Raw genomic sequence first — 18,014 nt, 5'->3', positions numbered from 1 at the left:
TTTCCTTTTTTGTCTAAATGTCTAAAAAATAATTTAAATAGAAAACTAAATTTTCTACTTGCGGACCTTCTTAAAATGGATTTCAGCTGTAGTATGAATTTTATATAAGTAAATTATCGTTCTAGTGAGATGGAGAATGTACCCCAAGTTAGTGGTCATGTGCTCGGTTAGAAAAAAAAAATACTATTAGCAAGCAGAAGTGCCTAGTTCGACATGGCTAGGGTGGCCATATATTGTGATGTTGCTACAAATGTAACTTAGGGGGACATCTTCGCGTCGAAGTTTTATTTTGTTTCCCATTCCTTAACTCATCAAAGTCTAAATATCTTTTTTGCCGAAGTCAGCAACTGTTTCATGGTACATTTTTAATACGTGAACTTCATTTAACTCGTGTCTTTTTAAAGGAAGAATTTTCGGGCTTCAAGGAGAATCTTATACCACTTAAATGATTATGGGTCTCGAATAGTTGGTGGAAATTGGATTGTAGTAATGTTTTCTGGAGAAATAAAATTCTTCCACTACGACGAGGAAATGATTTTTCACTGAAGATGTCACGAACTTTTATGTTAATTAGCAGACTTTTTGTAACTTCTCTATTAAAACTAACAGACGTGCAGTGCTTTCAAACAGGGCAATGTAAGTGTCTACCGAACTCTATGTTATATGTAACAACTAGGATAGTGCATAGAAAAATGTTAGGTCATGCTATAAATGGTTTTTATGGTAAACGATACCCGTTCCATATTGTGATTCCTGAATTGCTACTGAGCTCAAGCAACCAAGATAAGAGATTTTCAGCAAATCAAATATGTAATGATCATGTTAACAAGCACATCAAATATCTTAGGAAATGGTGGTTGCCTATTCTGCCTGGTGAGAAGGTGGCTTGTACATCTACTAATTTACAATGCGCTAATATGCCACAAACTTCATTATTGCGTTGTGACACTCTTCGCAAGATTACGCGGCTGGTCCACATTATATCCCCTCAGAACAGTCAGATGATATGCCAATAACTGCATCGGAAAGAAATAACTTGTTGAAATATGTAGGATATATGCAAATCCTCCTTCGTACAAATACGTAAAAAGATTAGCCTATAAAGATTCTAGGTGACAAGTATATACAACTACAAAACACGCATATGGGAAATCCAGACACTGAAATGTATATTCAAACAAAAGAGAAAATACCTAAAAATAGGCAACATGGAGAATCGCTATCAACATGGAGTTGAGAATTGGTTTATATAAAGATAGACAGACAAACAGAATCTATGACACTATTATTGAAATATTTCCCTTTGGTAGATGTAGCAATGTTGCAAGGATAAAATAAAGCAGTAAAAATGCTGAAAAAGGATTGTAAACATACCTGTAATGGAACTACATTAATTACAGGTTGAAGACAGTCCTCAACTTGTGGAACTTCAATTACCCTACAATTTTCATTAGGGCGCACAGAGGAAGCATCCCCTTTTGAACACATAACTATCAGACGACCTTTGCGGGCATGAAGTTGCTGAATAACAGACTGCTGTTTGCTGTAAAAGATAAAAGATGTCCATATCAAACACTCCTATTTTCATATAATATAGCTACTCAAATGTCACAACCAACCTGAAGCAAGCATCGCGTGTAGCTACAACAACAATTGGAAGATTTTCATCCACTAATGCCAAAGGACCATGCTTCATTTCACCAGCAAGTATCCCTTCACTATGCATAAGTGCCACTTCTTTTACTTTCAAAGCTCCCTCAAGAGCAGTTGCATAGTTGTATCCTCTCCCAAAGACAAGAAGAGACTGCTCAGCAATCAACTGCTTTGCTAGATCCTTCATCTCCTGGTCAAGCTTCAGCACCTCTCTTACCTTATCTACAATCCAACATTTTAATTAGAATACTTTTACAAGTGCCCTGAGCAGCCTCATGGGGTATTTGGTACAATATTTTGAACGATTCCTCATAAAAAAATCGTTTTTAGTTTTAGCTTGATTGAAGGCTGTCTGTTATTTCTGAAGAATCTAATATCTTTATTTTTTGGTAATAAAAGTTTACGGGGTGGGGTGGTTACTCGATTCCAATCAAGCTCATGGCATGCCACAAACCTCTGCAAGGGCTTTGTACTTGCAAAATGCTTAGTTAAGGCTACCAATCAAGCCAACCCACATTAACGATGATTATCATTTCTAATAATGATTTTCCATGAAATGATGATTACTCGGTTGACGTAACATCCATTGGTTTCTAGATTTCCACCTCATAATTATTCTCTTAACAAGTACGGTACATGACTCGCCTGATATCATCATTAATTTATGCTATAATATTTAGTTTATAAGTTAAAATTTGATATGCCTCACTATAAGTAAGTGCTTACATTATCACTATTTTTACACAATTATTCCATTAAAATAATTTACAAACCCTGTATTAAACACACAATATGTTAGCATATTATTAAGAACTTAAGAATTTTAATATTAAAACTTCAGCACTTTACAGTAAGACTAAAAGTATTAAATTTAAATCTATTCATGTTTTATTTTTTGTTTGTTTTCATTGTCCTTATGCCACTAGTGTAAATATTTTTTAGACATTGTTGTGATAGTATATTAGACATTAACGATTACGTTATCATCATTGGTATATTTGTAAGAATGATTAACCTTAAAACATTCATTTAAATCCCCTATTAACAAACAAAGTAACCATCATATTCACCCTATCATTAGAATCAAATTTTAAAACTTGAGAATCATTAAAACATTATACTCTTAACAAGACAGGATATGCCAAGATTAACCAGACACAGCAAATTGTGCCCAAATCCTTAAGATTCTTAGCCAATAGAAACTCACTTGGAAGGTCAAAAAGACCATCAATGATAGCTTCTCTTCTGGCTTGATATGAAATTGTATCGCCTCCTATTGCAAGAGCTAACATGACCATCACTACTATTTGACTTGTGTATGCCTATAGTAGTTATAAATGCACATTAATAAACCAGTTAAGCAATGTTTAATTACACATTTAGTCACTATACTTATACAATTTTTACATTATTGTCCCCATACCTAGGAACTACACGTCTTAATCCCTACACATGCACTTTTTTTTTTGGTACCTACTGTGAATTGTCATAACTCCAGTATTTTGTAAAACTACCACAAGTTTTTTGGCTGTTAACCACCAGAAATTCTCTCTTTAGCAACAAACTCATGAGATTTTCTTTTTGGCAGTTTTACACCTCTATTTTCTATTTTGTGACAGTGCTAGTCAACAGAGTTAAGACACTTAACGTAATGGACTGGAACAAAATTAAGTGCATGTATAGGGACTAAAATGCGTAGTTTCTAGTTATAGGGACCAAAACGTAAAAATGATGCAAGTAATGAGCAATTAAATCAACAAATAATAAGACTATATAAAATGAAATGGAAAAAACTACATCCTTAAATGCAACATGTACCTTGGTACTTGCCACACCAATCTCAGCACCAGCATTTATATGAACACCACAATGTGTATTCCTTGCAATAGCACTACCAACAGTGTTTGTTATCCCAACACACAATGCACCATTGTCTAAAGCATACTGCAGTGCAAGCAAAGTGTCTGCAGTTTCACCAGATTGACTAACAAAAATGGCTGTATCTTCTCGGTATATTGGTCCCTCCCGATCCAATAGATCACTAGCAATTTCCATAGTAACAGGAACCCCTATAAATTAATGTATAGAATAAAACATTGTAAGTGTCAAGAACTTTTGGCTTGTTGCCTTCTCTAGTTCTATTCTCTTCTATAAATATTACAAACTCATTTACATTGCCTAGTAACGATTAAATACTAATTCGTAAATTGTGCAATCCTAATTTAAGAATGAAATTAATAGGAAACAATTAACAATGCAAGTAAGAAACAGCTGATTCTATTCCTAATGTTCAGCCCATATAATAGGAAATAGAATAGCAGCATATTCTCTGTTTAGCAGTAAGAATGGGCATACTTTTAATTTGCAAAACTTAAAAAAGGACTTAGGTCATACGGTATACAGCACTGACCAGAAAGTTCTTCCAAAATGGGTCTAGCAGCCAAAGCAGCATTATAACTTGTACCACAACCAATGAAAACTATCCTTCTACTTCGCCTAATTGTTTTGAGGTGATCCTTCAGCCCACCCAACAGAACAGACTTGGATATGTTAGATCCTCGACGTATAAGCCTCCCCCTCATTGTGGTTGTTAGAGACTCTGGTTGCTCATGAATTTCTTTTTGCATATAATGCTCATAATGACCTTTATTTATTTGCTCAACTTCCATCTCAAGAACAGATAATGCGCGTCGCACTGAAAAAGCTCTGGAAAGAGAGGCACGATGTTCTCCCTTGTCATTCTCAAACTTCAAAATAGAAACCCCACCATCCTAACAGAACCATTTCAATGTAAGAACAATATGTTGTTTTCAAATTGACATGATTATAACCAAGTACCAACAAAACAAATGGCACATAAATTCATTCACCATATGCAACATATAGCAGCAGTGCAGAGAATGATCTCATCATGATAGAAAAGGAAGAGTGCAAGTAATAGATGAAGTGATCCGCTAAGAAAATCATTTAAGCAATCCTTACAAAAAGAAAATCTCATGGAAATATTTGCCAGAGTCATATGACTACATTTCAGTACTAGACATGAAAACACTTTGGCTTTTAAGGGCAACAATGAAAAAAGAGGGTGCAGTCTGTACCTTGAGATGAACTACTTCACCATCCTCAATAACTAGCACTTTCTTTGTATGCTCAACCACAGCATTGGCATCACTGGACAAAAACAATTCTTTAGGCTTTCCATCTTTTGATAGGAATTTGTTATCCTCAAATGCTGAACTGCTGTCTTTATTTTCTGTCAATTCCTGAAATTAGAGCAGTAATTACTTTAATAATTGTCAATAAGCAAATCTCTCCTTCATCAAATATCAATTATTCATTGTCCTCTGTTTTAAGACAGTCATTGGTTGTGTCAGCTAACTGCTAAGCAGCATAAACCAAAGCTTAAGCTCAATCTATGCATTTTTAAGCAAAAGTTTGACAGCATATTCTAGCTAGAATGCAAACATTTTAATGGCCAATGAACTGTGTAAGCTGTGTCCCATTTTCATGTGTCAAGAGATTAAATGCCAAGAAAAATGACAACGATATTCCTCCAGAGATATTTTGGCTCTCTGGCTTGAAGCATCATGTCATTAACGAAGTCAAGAGAAAAAATAGAACAACCATTGCCAAAAAGGACACTGGAAGATCAATTTACATGTAGGTTACTGCTTTAAGAAACTTGTCACTAAATTTCATTCAACTTACTTTAACACCTAGCAGCAGTGGGCTACCACGCTTGCAAGCAATCAATTCATTAGGATAATGTAGACTTTTGAAAATAAGGGCATAAGCTCCTTCAAGATGCCTCATAACTTCCAGAACAACTTGACTGAAGGTAACAACCTCACCTGCAACATGATTGGAAATTTACTTCAAGCTAACATCAACCAAAACCATAATGTTATTCACACCCATCTAAGAGTAGCAGAAGAGATATAATAAACCTCTGAAAACAATTGTAATCACTGCAAAGATAAATAAGGAATCCTCAATGGAATAAATGCAGATCAATTTAAAGCTCCAACAGAAGCATATTATTACATTTGGAACAAAAAGACAACACCGTGGATCCTTAGTTGCACTCAAGGTTCTAAAAAACAGTTCATGATCACGATTTCTGCAACATCAACGGTTTTCGAGTCTTTATGACTACATTGCAACCGCAATTAAGGCTGCATTTGTCCACAACCTCCCACAGTATAGGATCACGACAAAACCACGACCACAATTTAAAACCTCCCTTGTACTTAATACATAACCAAACTTTACGGCATTGTTTGATCCATGTCACTCACCCCACACCTAGTGGAAAAAGGACTCTTTATCCCCCAAAAGTTAAGTCTTACAGGCAAGGTTTAAAAAAAAAAAACAGCAAGTAACGGTCTATAACCATAACTGTAACTGTGGCGGCAACAATAAGGTTTTGAGGCCTCTGCGACTACATCCTGACAGCATCAACCACATTTGTTCATAATTTTCCACAATATCAAAGATCGCGACAAAACCACAACCATAATTCAAAACCTTGCATTAAAACGGTAGAAACTTCGTCTACCTCCACTCTTTCCCCTCCCTCTCCCCAATCACACAGTATTTCACAATGTACATCAACATAACACCACACTTCAGTTCTACTCCATGTGAAACAACTTCGAAAAGCATTTCAACCACCAAACTCCACACACTCACACCATAACCCTATAGACCTCATGCAATCATTCAAAACCAGAAAACGCCGTCACTGATTCAGAAACAGATAGAACTTACCAGCCGCTTCGTTCGCCTTGTCGTAAACAAACTTGGCGAGCTTGGGAATGACCTCGGTGTCAGTCTCAGATTCAAAGGTGTAGCCATGCCGCAGCAGCGTCTCCTTCAAAACCTGAACACAAAAACAACATCAACAAAAGAAGAAAGCAAAACAACGTCGCGCCATTAAGCTCGCGCGCGCGTTTTTATTCAGAGTGTATCAGCGCCACCTCGTAATTAGTGATGACTCCATTGTGAACCACCAGGAACTCATTTCCAGGACCAGAGGTCTGAGGATGACTGTTCCGCGGCGCAGGCTCGCCGTGAGTCGCCCAGCGAGTGTGCGCGATCCCCGCGTGCGTGCCGAAGCGATCTTCCAAGTTCACTTCGGTTTCTTCCACTTCTGCAGATTCAAACAGAAACGAGTTACGTCGAGATTTTCAGATGCGAATGCAACGGTGAAAAAAAGAGAGGAAGGAATTAGACCTTTGTAGACGGATTTGACGAGCGATTCGATGTTTCCTTCTTGGCGGAAAACGAGTGGGGGAGGAGTGGAATTTGAATTTGAATTGCATTTGGCAGAGGAATCGTCGATGGCGATGCCGGCGGAATCGTAACCGCGATACTCCAATCGTCTGAGACCATTGAAGAGAACCTGCAAGATGTAGCGTCTCTCTCTGTCGACGTTGTAATTCAGATACGCAAATATCCCACACATTTTCTTTCTCTTCTCTTCTCTGGTTTTCGCTCGTTCTCCAAATTCAAAGCGACTCGGACTCAGATTTATAACACTCGTTTTTCCATTTTTAATAATAATATAATAAACAATTAATTAATTAATTAAATGGCGCCCAAACTATTTGACTAGTTGCCAGAGTTATTTTTCTTTCTTCCTTCCCTGCTTCCGCATGCCGTGAACTGAAGGGATGGTTCCTTCTTTCTATTCATTATTCAAATCACTGCAATTTTCTGTTACTATTAATATTAAGCGCAACTGTAACCGGGGGTACTCTTGTCATTCCACACTGCATCAGCCTTCGTGACGTGGCCTTTTCTCATTCGCTGGATGCAATCAGCTTCCAACCATCCTCCACTCTCCATCTTACATCAAGTCTTTTCTCTCAATTATCTTGTTTCTTTATTTTCCTCTTTGTCTTGCACAGGAATTATTATAATAATTGAAATTTTACTTAAATATTTTTTTTTATTTTAATTAAATTTATTTTTAGTCACTCAAATTTTTAAAAAAATAATATGAAATTTGAAATTTTCACTTTTAGTTCTTAATTTGGGATTATTTTAGTTCTTAATAATAATTAAAAGTTGATCGTTTCCGAAGTACAAAATTAAAGTTACTTTTAAATTTGAAAATTCATAAATAAATTTATCTTCGAACTTAAAAAAGATATTTTATTTTTTTTATTACTAAAACTCATCAAAACTTGTATCGTAAATTAAATTATAAAATTTTAAAAATATTTTTTTATTTTTTAATTAGATGGTTTTTATACTTCAAATCATCAAGTCTCTCGAAGTTGCGAGTACAGATTAACATTTGATGTTAGTTTCAGAATATTATTTGGACGTGAATATGTTTATAGAAAAAAAATAATTCTTAATATTTTTTCTTTTTTATGTTTCACATACACCGCGATATGTTGTTGGAGGCAAAATTATTCATCCAATCGCAATCATGCTCAAAATGGTAACAAATTTATGGTATAATTATCTATTATTTATGGTAATAAATAAAATTTGAAAGAAAAAAAATATTTATTTTATATTTCTTCCCTCACTTTCATTGTTCTCCTTTCTCTTTTCTCCTTCCGCTCTTGTATCTATTTAACTAAAAAAAATTATAAAGTTTTATATTTAGATTTAATTTTTTTAATAATTCAAATTGCACTATCCAAATAAAATAATTAAAAGCTTGATTAAAAATAAATTACGTTTATGTTAGTATTTCAACTTCCCATTGTGTATTTTAATAAAAGAAATTAGAAATTTGTCTATTTTTATTGTCTTCTAAAATATCCGGTGACACATCTAATTTGGAACTCATTTGTAGACGATTGTTATATTTAATTATACAATAAAAAATTGACTTATTCCGATAATGTTTCAAAATAAATTAAACACAATTGCCGGCATAAGTTGTTGGATTAATTCATTAGTTAGTAGTTATTTTAGTTAAATGATAGGAATAACATGATAGGTACATAATGTATAAATGATGCAAGACTTGTACAAATAAGATCGTGATGAAGATTTTATAAATAGTAATGTGCTAAACATCCACAAGCATATCCGTATTTTAAAATTAGTCAATTAACAATATACATTACTCTAGTTATACTTTGGGTTAGGAAAAATTAAGAAAAATATATAAAATAAAATAAAATAAACTGAATTAAAATTAATAATGTAAATTTAGAAATACTGTAGGGAATTTTGCTCATGTATTATCAATGTAAAAAATATTATACTATCAATTAGTAACAAATATTATTAATCTATTTTTAAAATAATTTTTATAAAAATTAATAAAATTATCACATATATAATAATTTGTGATTAAGTCTTTTGTTTATTAAGGAAGTATAACTTTTTATATTGGATTGGTCCCTATAAGAATAAACTAATGCTTTCAGTTTCAATTTTAAATTCAAGTTAAAAATTCAACTCCGATCTTTAATAAAAACATAAATGTTTAATCATTTTTTTTAAAAAATAAATAAATATTAAATCACTTGAATTAACAACTTCTTGTTTTGTGATCAATTGACATTATAAAAAAATTAGTTGTGTTGTCAATATATGCATTATTTATTCAATATTTTTTTATTCATTGAAATCATATTAACGATAAATTGGTACAAATCTAAAATATTATGCATATTATTCAAAATTCACTATTAAGATAACTATAGTTATTCATTATTTACTTAATGTGATAAACTTTCTTTAAAAAAAATAGAGTAACAAATAATGTCACGTGGTCAAATTGTAAATTGCAATGTCTTTTTTCCTCATTGATATTTTCCATCCCGATAACATACAAATTCAACAATAATGTAGGTGAACAATAGGATAAAACATATCATTGTGTACAATAAATAAATAAAATGTGAGTGCAAAAATTTAAAAGAAAAAACTTCATGATTAAGTGATAAAATTTTCATATATACAAAACCACGTAATAAGCCATCAATATAGTACGGAAGTAATGAAATTATAACAAAAATAATTTTTAAAGTATTAAAAATTGTTATATAGTTTCTAAAATTAGAAATAACAAAATTGGTCGGATTTGGGAATGGTATGCTAACTTATCATGTTGAGCTTTTAATTTTTAGGTTTGAAAAAAGTGAGTCAATTTGATCTAATAAAAGTTCAAAAGTTTATACTTTTCAAGTTGCAAGAACTCGTTTGTTCAAAAATTGTGCAAGAGCATAGAGACTCGTAATCTTCAAGGTATGAGAGTTTGTTTACTCGAAAATCACGCAAGAGCTCAAAAGCTCATAATCTTCAAGGTGTGAGAACTTGTTTGCTAAAAAATTGTGTAGGAACGTTGTAAAGGAACACGAGAGCTCATTTGCTTGAAAATCACATACACACGAGAGCTTATTTGCTCAAAAATCACTTACACACGAGAGCTTGTTTGTTTAAAAATTGTGCAGAAACTTTGTTTGTATTAGAAATGCAAAAGCTTGTTTGCTTGAAAATTGCATGTGTGTGAGAGTTTGTTCACTCAAAAATCACACAAGAATGTTATAAAAGAACATGAGAGCTCATTTGCTAAAAAATTGTGTATGCACGAGAGCTCATGTACTAAAAAATTGTGCAAGAGCTTGAAAACTCATAATCTTTAACAAGCAAGAACTTGTTTGCTCAGAAATCACGCAAAAGCTCAAAATAAGCTCGTAATCTTCAAGGCACGCAAACTCTTTTACTCAAAAATTGTGTAGGAACATTGTAAAAGAACACAATAGCTCGTTTCCTTGAAAATTGCATGAGTGTAAAGAGCTTGTTTGCTCGAAAATTGCAAGAATGTTGTAAAGGAACACGAAAGTTCTTTTGCTTGAAAATTGCATACGTGTGAGAGCTTGTTCGCAGCACAAGAGCTCGAAAGCTTGGTCTTGTTTTGTGTAGGCATCAATTTATGTTGTTTCCAACAATTTTCTTTAGAAACACAAGAACGATGCTATTTTTATAAATATTGGCAAATGACTTTTGCTTAGCAATTTAAAGAAGAAGAAAAAACATATAAGTATAAATAATACATCTTCAGCAATAAATTAAAGGTGGAAGATCAAATCTTGTATTGACTAGCCTCGTGTTCTTCCATCTAGATGAAGCTAGTGACGTATGTTCTCTACTCATTCGTGTTGGCAAGCTTGTCACAATATAGGTCGTTGGAGAGCACCCCCTTTCAATGCATTTAGCATGACTGTTAAGATGATTTAGGGATAAAGGTTTCATATTTTGTTAGCAAGAATGAGAAGCTCTCCATAAAAGCTTGAAGTGATTCATTGTCATCTTGGCTCATGTTAAGCAACACTAAAGTTGAGGTCTCATGAGGCCGACTAGTTGTGAAGTGTGCTCTAAACCGCTACTTCAATATGGCATAACTATGCTCAATAAGGGGGATGCAAGTATACCATAGTATTATGGGGCCTTTGAGCGTTGTTGGGAAGATCTTGTATATGATTGCCTCGTTTTTTGTGTACAAGTGTATTATGGTTTCATAGGCATGAGGTGCTCATCTGGACATGTTGACCCATCATATGCCTTCATGGTGATGTGTTTCCATTCTCAGGACAACGGTACATTGATTATGTGGTTGGTAAAAGGGTAATTATGACATTCACCGATGAATTATTCTAGTGTGATTCGTCGATGAGGTTAGCCTTCTTGGCCGAGCTGAGAGCCCCATGTAATAGGGGTGTCTTTGGTGGGTTAGGAGGTTATGTATTCCTCCCTTGTAGAGTTACTCACTCTTGTGCAAATATTGATGTTCTTTTGTCGCAAAGCTTTGAGCTCTTATACATATCACTCACAATCAGCCTCACACTATTGTAGAGGGTTTCCAAGACTTCTTTATTACGCTTCTGCATGGCCTCCATGTGTTTTAGGAGTTCAAAAATAGATAGTGTGACAAGTGGCACAATGGTGGCGGCAAATGGTGCCATAAGCACTAGAAGCGACGTCAAGAGCATCAAGATCAATCCAGAGATGGTTGACTGTTGCGGAGGTTGTTGTTGCTCATTGTTTGGTTTTGAGTAAAAACCATGTGCAGTCAGAGGATAGTTTCACTTTAGTCTCATGATGGATGTTAAATATTTTTACCAAAATCCTATAATTGCTCCAACGGCGGGATAACATCCTTGTTACTCCAATATTTGCAACATTTAAGAATGAAATTTTTGTCGAATGATACCTGAATTGTGCTAGTGTGATTCATGGATGAGGTTAGCTTTCTTGGCCAAGCTGAGCCCCATGTAGTAGGGGTTTCTTTGGTGGGTTAGGAGGTTGTGTATTCCTCCATTGTAGAGTTACTCACGCTTGTGCAAATATCGATGTTCTTTTGTCACAGAGCTTTGAGCTCTTACGCACATCACTCACAATCAGCCTCACACTACTGTAAAGGGTTTCCAAGACTCCCTTATTATGCTTCTGCATGGCCTCCATGTGTTTTAGGAGTTCAACAATAGATAGTGTGACAAGTGGCACAATGGTGGTGGCAAATGGTGCCATAAGCACCACAAGCGACGTCATGGGCATCATGATCAATCCAGAGATGGTCGACTGTTGCGAAGGTTGTTGTTGATCATTGTTTGGTTTTGAGTGAAAACCATGTGTGGTTGGAGGATAGTTTCACTTTAGTCTCACGATGGATGTTAAATATTTTTACCAAAATCCTACAATTGCTCCAACGACGGGATAACGTCCTTGTTACTCCAATATTTGCAACGTTTAAGAATGAAATTTTTGTTGAATGATACCTGATGTTTAATATATAGATGATTGATATTATCTTTAGGTTTAGAGATAATGTCGTATGATATTTTGGAGATATATTTCAATGATTGCATGGAGATATTATTATTAATTAGTGGAGATATTGTTTTTAATAAGTGGAGATATTTGTGTTTGATTACGATATTCTACAAGATATTTGTGCTAAGATATCCTGTTAGTTGTTAGGAGTTAATCCCTTAGAGTTTCACTTTGTGATGATGGATTGAAGGCCTAGTGTGAGTGAGTAGGAGAAGGCCAACTCAACCTAATAAAGTTGAGCGATACATTAAATATGCCTCTCTAGTTAATAAATGTACCTCTTTTAGCATTTTTTCTTCACAATTACCCCAATATTTAATAAAGAAATTTTTGGAATACATTTAGACATATCCATATTCCTTCTCTTTGTCTTCTCTCTTGCAGTCGACTTTTGCACGCTTTTGAGAGAAAACAAAAGTCACCACCACTCGTTTCCATCTCCTTCTCCTTCTCTTATTTTATTTTTCTTCCATTGTTTTTTTTTTTCTTTCTTTTGAACAACAATGACTACAACATTGAAGTGTTAGTTGGTTGCTAGAGTTATCAAAGTTGGTAACCCGGTCTGGCTTGACCCACCATGGGTTGGGCAATAGGTGGGTAAGCCCAACCCAACCTGACTCACTAAGCTTAAAAAAAATCAACCTAATCAAAGTCATCACAGGTTTATGAGTTAAACAGATTGACTCACTTAGATTAAAATATATATATATATATATATATATATATATATATATATATATATATATTGAACTTTATAAAAAAATACATATTATAATCTTATATTTTAGAATTACAACTATGTTAACAAATAGGACAAATAAAGTTTCAAAAAATATACATCATCCACAACCAACTTAACTGACTAATAAAATAAAAGTTGTTGTATAAAATATTGACAAATAATATCAAATTGACACTAATTATCATAATTCATAACTAGTATGTACAAAATTTACTCAATGATACAAATATATAATTGCATAAACTAACATTTGGTAACCTAACAAATAAAATATAAAAATAAAAAATATACTAGGTGAGTCAACCCAACTCACCATGAAATTGGCTCGTAATGAGTTGTAAGTGAGTTAGGCTAAAGTTTTCTTATAACTAGAATGAATCAAAAAAATTTAACCCAATTTGGCAGAAACTCATGATAAGTTAAGTTGACTCACGAATTTTAACTTACTTTGATAGCTCTATTGGTCGCACTTTCATTGACAAAACCGTCATCCATAGGAACCATCGTAAAAAATTTTAAAGGGTGATTTTGGAAAAAATGTTAAAGGTGGTACACTTATGAAGGTGATAATTTGCCTTAAAAATTAGGCATGAAAGGAGGTACTAGGACAATTTTGTCTATTTTTTCTTTAAGTTATATGTAAAATTATTTTAAAAAGAAGTGTCTTAATCTCTCTAGTTAGATAAGCTGGGTTGAGTTAGAAAAATTATGACTAATGTAAAAATTGACTTAACCCATTTCTCATACTTTACTTACTTGACAACTCTACTTAAAATACTGAAAAAAATTTAAATTAATTCCTCAACATTAGTAAAATAGATTGTTGTAGAAACTAAATCGATGAATTTTTAATACTTGAAGAACCATTTATATAATTTAATTACTTTAAGAATTATTTAAAAGAGAGAAATATAGTTTAAGAATCAAATTAATAGTTTATATCATAGATCTTACATTAACTAATAACATAGTCAAAATAAGATATAAAATTGAGAAAATCCTCTCTTCATAAGTAGTTTTCTAAAAATAAGTCAGCTCTCTAATTAATTTCAAACAATTTACTCCAAAATCGAACAAGTATAACATTTGAGAATAGTTTTATTGAAATGTTTTGCTAACCAAATAAGAGATATTAAAGTTTTTTTTAGAAGATCAAAGATCTTGTTAGCATTTATGTGGAGGAGAGGTCATAAACACTACAATTTATTTTATTTTAGTCACATCAATGTAAAATCTCAAATAATTCATTTTAATATCACATTTGCACAATGTGTGAAAATAATTTTTTTCATGAATATAATTCAAATAATGTCTTAAAGTAATAATTAATGACTAATTCTATGTTCACCGGAGTGAACACAAGTTTATTTGAATGATCTGCGTTCACGGGAGTGAGAATAATTTTGTTTGAATGATCTGCAAACAAAATAAGAGAGTAAATATTATTTCAGGTATAAAAGATCTAATAAGTAATTTAATGTAAAGAAGGAGAGGTCACAAATGCAGAGCACTAAGGCAATTTTGTTTTTCTTGTAAAAAATTTGCTCCAAAATCATATGTTTTATTGGAATGTTCTGTGAACAGGACAAGATATATTAGAGATTTTTTCAGGGGATCAAAGATCGTGAAGGAGAGGTCACAAATACAAACAAAGGAAGGATATTTGTTTTTCTTGACAACAAAAAAATCAGTGAAGGGCAATTTGGTAATGCCACAGAAAAACTTGGTGACCTTAATTGTTCCAACATCATTCTCACTCTCTTCAACGTGGCAACTTGGTGCAATTTACCAAGACCACCTTGATTTTGAGATAGCAACAATACCATACACAAATCACAAGGGCAATCCTGTCTTTTCATGCTGCACTTCCTCCCCTCCACAACCAACACCACCATATCTCACTTGAGTTCTCTCCCTTTGGCATTGGAGATTGGAACCTCAACAAAGACCAATGGCTCTGAATCTGTGTATATCCCCTCAGTGTAAATGGGTTGCCTCTCCCTCCTTAGATAGTGCTTCTTCTTTGATGCCATCACGAGGGTCTGCTTTTGTCTCAAAGAGTGGCAACATAAACATTGCTAGTGTGAGTTTGAGTAGTACTACTAGAAGTTTGAGTTTTAGGAGGAGTGGAAGTTTTAGTGTAAGATCCAGCTTGGAGACTGCGGGGCCCACAGTCACAGTGGGACAGGTCACTGAGGTAAACAAGGACACCTTCTGGCCGATCGTTAAGGCTGCCGGGGAAAAAACCGTTGTCCTAGACATGTACACTCAATGGTATATATATGTTACTATGCTATGTATAATTATCACATGATGCTATGTTGGTGTATTATAATCATATATGGTCTTTTCCTTTTTATAATGTTATATTATATGATGGATTGGATCAGAATTGAAGAAAAAGAATCACACTTTACTGTTTAGTACAGCTACCTATGTTGTCTCTCTTAGCTGTGAGATTCCTTGGAACACATGATTAGCTTTGTGCTGATTTTGTCGAGAGTCAAGATCAACATTGATATCGATTATCAACTAATGCTTTAGATGAAAAGGGGAAAAAGAGGTATGAAGATCACTTTGTTGCCTACACATGCTTGGTGCAAATAAAATGAGGCCTAATTTGGATTGGAATTCCATTCATTTATAATTGTCACCCTCTAGCATGAAAATGTGTTGAAAGTGATTTTCCCACTCTACCGAGTGAGAAATCCAAGCTTGTTAAGCTTAGTCATGGTCAAGGTTTTGAAAAAGTCCACCCCACAATTATGGCCGCAATGTCTAGGTGATTGGGGTCATTGTAGCCACATCGGTTGCATTTATCTGCAATTTCCCATAATATCAAGGATCACAATGAAATTGTTACCGTGGCTGTAATTTAAAACCATGGTCTTAGTTTCACTCGTAATCAGTGTTGGCCTGTGCAGCATGGAATTGGTAACACAAACAGATACGGCAAACAAAATTTTACATAATATCATGGTTTGCATTTGCACAAGCTTTTTGTGGCTTATAAATTCTTGTTCGCAAATTATTGGTTTATAAATCCTCTGTCTACTGGTTTTCAATTCCTTTTCCAATCAATTGTAGATCAGGCTTACATTTCCTCGCAATATATCACAGAACAATATCACAGTGTAGTATATGCTTAAGTGGGGAAGGTTCATGATGAAACTCTGCCAAGGTCACACCTTGAACAAAAATACTAATGTTCATTAAATGAAAAAGGATTTGATTCCTCTAAACAGAGGAGTTCATTTTAGAGGAAAAAGTGAGAAGTTGTAACCAAGAAAATCAATAGAATGGTTTTAAAGAATCTTATAGTTTATTATTATAAAATGTGTATGCATTTGATCACAATCTTAATAGTCGATCTTCCTATCAATAGTTATAACTTCTTGCTTTTGAACAATAAAGTGGCCCTTTATTTTACTATAGATCAGCCAAATTTGGGAAAAGAAAAAACGAGGAGGCACTTTGCTGGTCAACAACATCAAACAAGGAATTTGATTAATGATAAAGTGGGAAATTGAGAATAAAGTGCCATGATGATAGTACTTAGGCCAAAGCTGAATGTTAAAATAGATATTTGGTGACGATGCTTTCCAGTCTGACATTGGTTGAAAGCTTCTCATTTTGGCTTTTGACATATAATTATGTGCCTATCTTTTTAGCAATTATTTGCTTATCAAAGGCCAATACATGCTGTACTCCTGTTATGAACTGTATTATTTTTTGGTATATGAAGCAAATGGACCCAAATCAGATCACTTGTATACATTCGTTGACAACTAGCTTTACCTGATTTTGCTTGCATTAGAGTATACTTTGTTTATTTTTCTCCATCATGTGCATGTGAGACATCAAGTTTTATGAAGATTTCATGTGACCCAAATAGTAATCAGCGTATTATTCAATCAGTTTAGAAAAGGAACAAAAACTGAGCTAGTACTAAAGGTTAATTTCAAATCTTAGGTTAATTTGATTTTGTCATTCTCTGGTGTGTTACTGCAGGAATATTTATTGAAATAAAGATCAATTGGTTGATCCTTTATGAAATTGTTATCCTACAGGATATTTGGATAACCTTGTATATGAATTTATGGGTTTTTTCAGGTGTGGCCCTTGCAAAGTGATGGCTCCTAAGTTTCAAGAATTGTCTGAGAAGTATTTGGATGTTGTGTTTCTAAAGCTTGATTGCAACCAAGACAACAAGGTATGGATATAATGTTTTTAATTTATTTATGAACACCTTTGCTTAAGCCTACAGCTAATTACCAATACTTTCCTTGAAAAACATGGTATTGATTGGTCAATGGTTGTTGGCAGCCCTTGGCAAAAGAGTTGGGAATTAAAGTGGTTCCCACTTTTAAAATTCTGAAGGACAACAAGGTTGTGAAAGAAGTTACTGGAGCTAAATACGATGATTTGGTGGTTGCCATAGACAATGTTCGATCTAGCTAAGAATATATATAATTATTGGCTTTGTGTAAAAATAATATGCTTGACACCCTTTGTAAGTATTTTATGCAATGTAATCTGATGATGTTTGGAAGATGAAGATATTTCATCGTGTGATTGGTTAACTCCTAAGCTCAAGGAAGAGTCCTTAATTATTTTTTGACTTTTTGTTGACAACTTGATCATGGGGTGTCTATAAACTGAACTGGCTAATATTTTAAAAAATAAAATAAAATAGGTTGATATAAATATGGATATTGAATTAGTGCTGTCAAGGTATATCTAATCCAGAGAGGTATTTTGGTATGCAAATTATTATTATTATCTTAATATTCCTAGCAATCAAAGTAAT

At 33.6% G+C, this 18,014-nt stretch overlaps 2 protein-coding genes across 2 annotated transcripts; one reads left to right on the top strand and one right to left on the bottom strand.

The window, feature by feature from the left end:
- Window positions 1-681: 681 nt before the first annotated feature.
- GFAT (putative glucosamine-fructose-6-phosphate aminotransferase) lies at window positions 682-7,354 on the bottom strand. Its single transcript, XM_020363779.3, has 11 exons — window positions 6,889-7,354; window positions 6,633-6,805; window positions 6,424-6,535; window positions 5,362-5,504; window positions 4,752-4,916; window positions 4,064-4,424; window positions 3,472-3,722; window positions 2,861-2,975; window positions 1,620-1,875; window positions 1,375-1,543; window positions 682-1,016 (listed from the first exon to the last, which is right to left on the bottom strand). Exons 1-11 carry the CDS (start codon window positions 7,118-7,120, stop codon window positions 933-935), a joined length of 2,061 nt encoding a protein of 686 aa, XP_020219368.1. The 5' UTR covers window positions 7,121-7,354; the 3' UTR covers window positions 682-932.
- A 7,748-nt stretch (window positions 7,355-15,102) lies between these two features.
- On the top strand, window positions 15,103-17,787 carry LOC109803069 (thioredoxin F-type, chloroplastic). Its single transcript, XM_020364535.3, has 3 exons — window positions 15,103-15,478; window positions 17,318-17,417; window positions 17,531-17,787. The coding sequence occupies exons 1-3, from the start codon at window positions 15,156-15,158 to the stop codon at window positions 17,663-17,665; spliced, it is 558 nt and encodes a 185-aa protein (XP_020220124.1). The 5' UTR covers window positions 15,103-15,155; the 3' UTR covers window positions 17,666-17,787.
- The last annotated feature ends 227 nt before the right edge of the window (window positions 17,788-18,014 follow it).

Source organism: Cajanus cajan, chromosome 4 (assembly GCF_000230855.2).
Source record: "Cajanus cajan strain Asha chromosome 4, NIPB_CcT2T_4, whole genome shotgun sequence".
Lineage (NCBI taxonomy): Eukaryota > Viridiplantae > Streptophyta > Magnoliopsida > Fabales > Fabaceae > Cajanus > Cajanus cajan.
Note: the sequence above shows the minus strand (reverse complement) of the source record. Positions and strands in the feature narration are given on the sequence as shown.

Excerpts from the sequence above, each read along its gene's own strand:
- GFAT (XM_020363779.3), bottom strand. The coding sequence starts at position 7,120 with ATGTGTGGGATATTTGCGTATCTGAATTACAACGTCGACAGAGAGAGA. Across the intron at positions 1,876-2,860 it reads TGGTCTTTTTGACCTTCCAA|ATAAGGTAAGAGAGGTGCTG; the intron begins GTGAGTTTCTAT and ends GTTGGATTGTAG. Across the intron at positions 1,544-1,619 it reads ACACGCGATGCTTGCTTCAG|CAAACAGCAGTCTGTTATTC; the intron begins GTTGGTTGTGAC and ends TATCTTTTACAG.
- LOC109803069 (XM_020364535.3), top strand. The coding sequence starts at position 15,156 with ATGGCTCTGAATCTGTGTATATCCCCTCAGTGTAAATGGGTTGCCTCT. Across the intron at positions 15,479-17,317 it reads CTAGACATGTACACTCAATG|GTGTGGCCCTTGCAAAGTGA; the intron begins GTATATATATGT and ends GGGTTTTTTCAG. Across the intron at positions 17,418-17,530 it reads ATTGCAACCAAGACAACAAG|CCCTTGGCAAAAGAGTTGGG; the intron begins GTATGGATATAA and ends GGTTGTTGGCAG.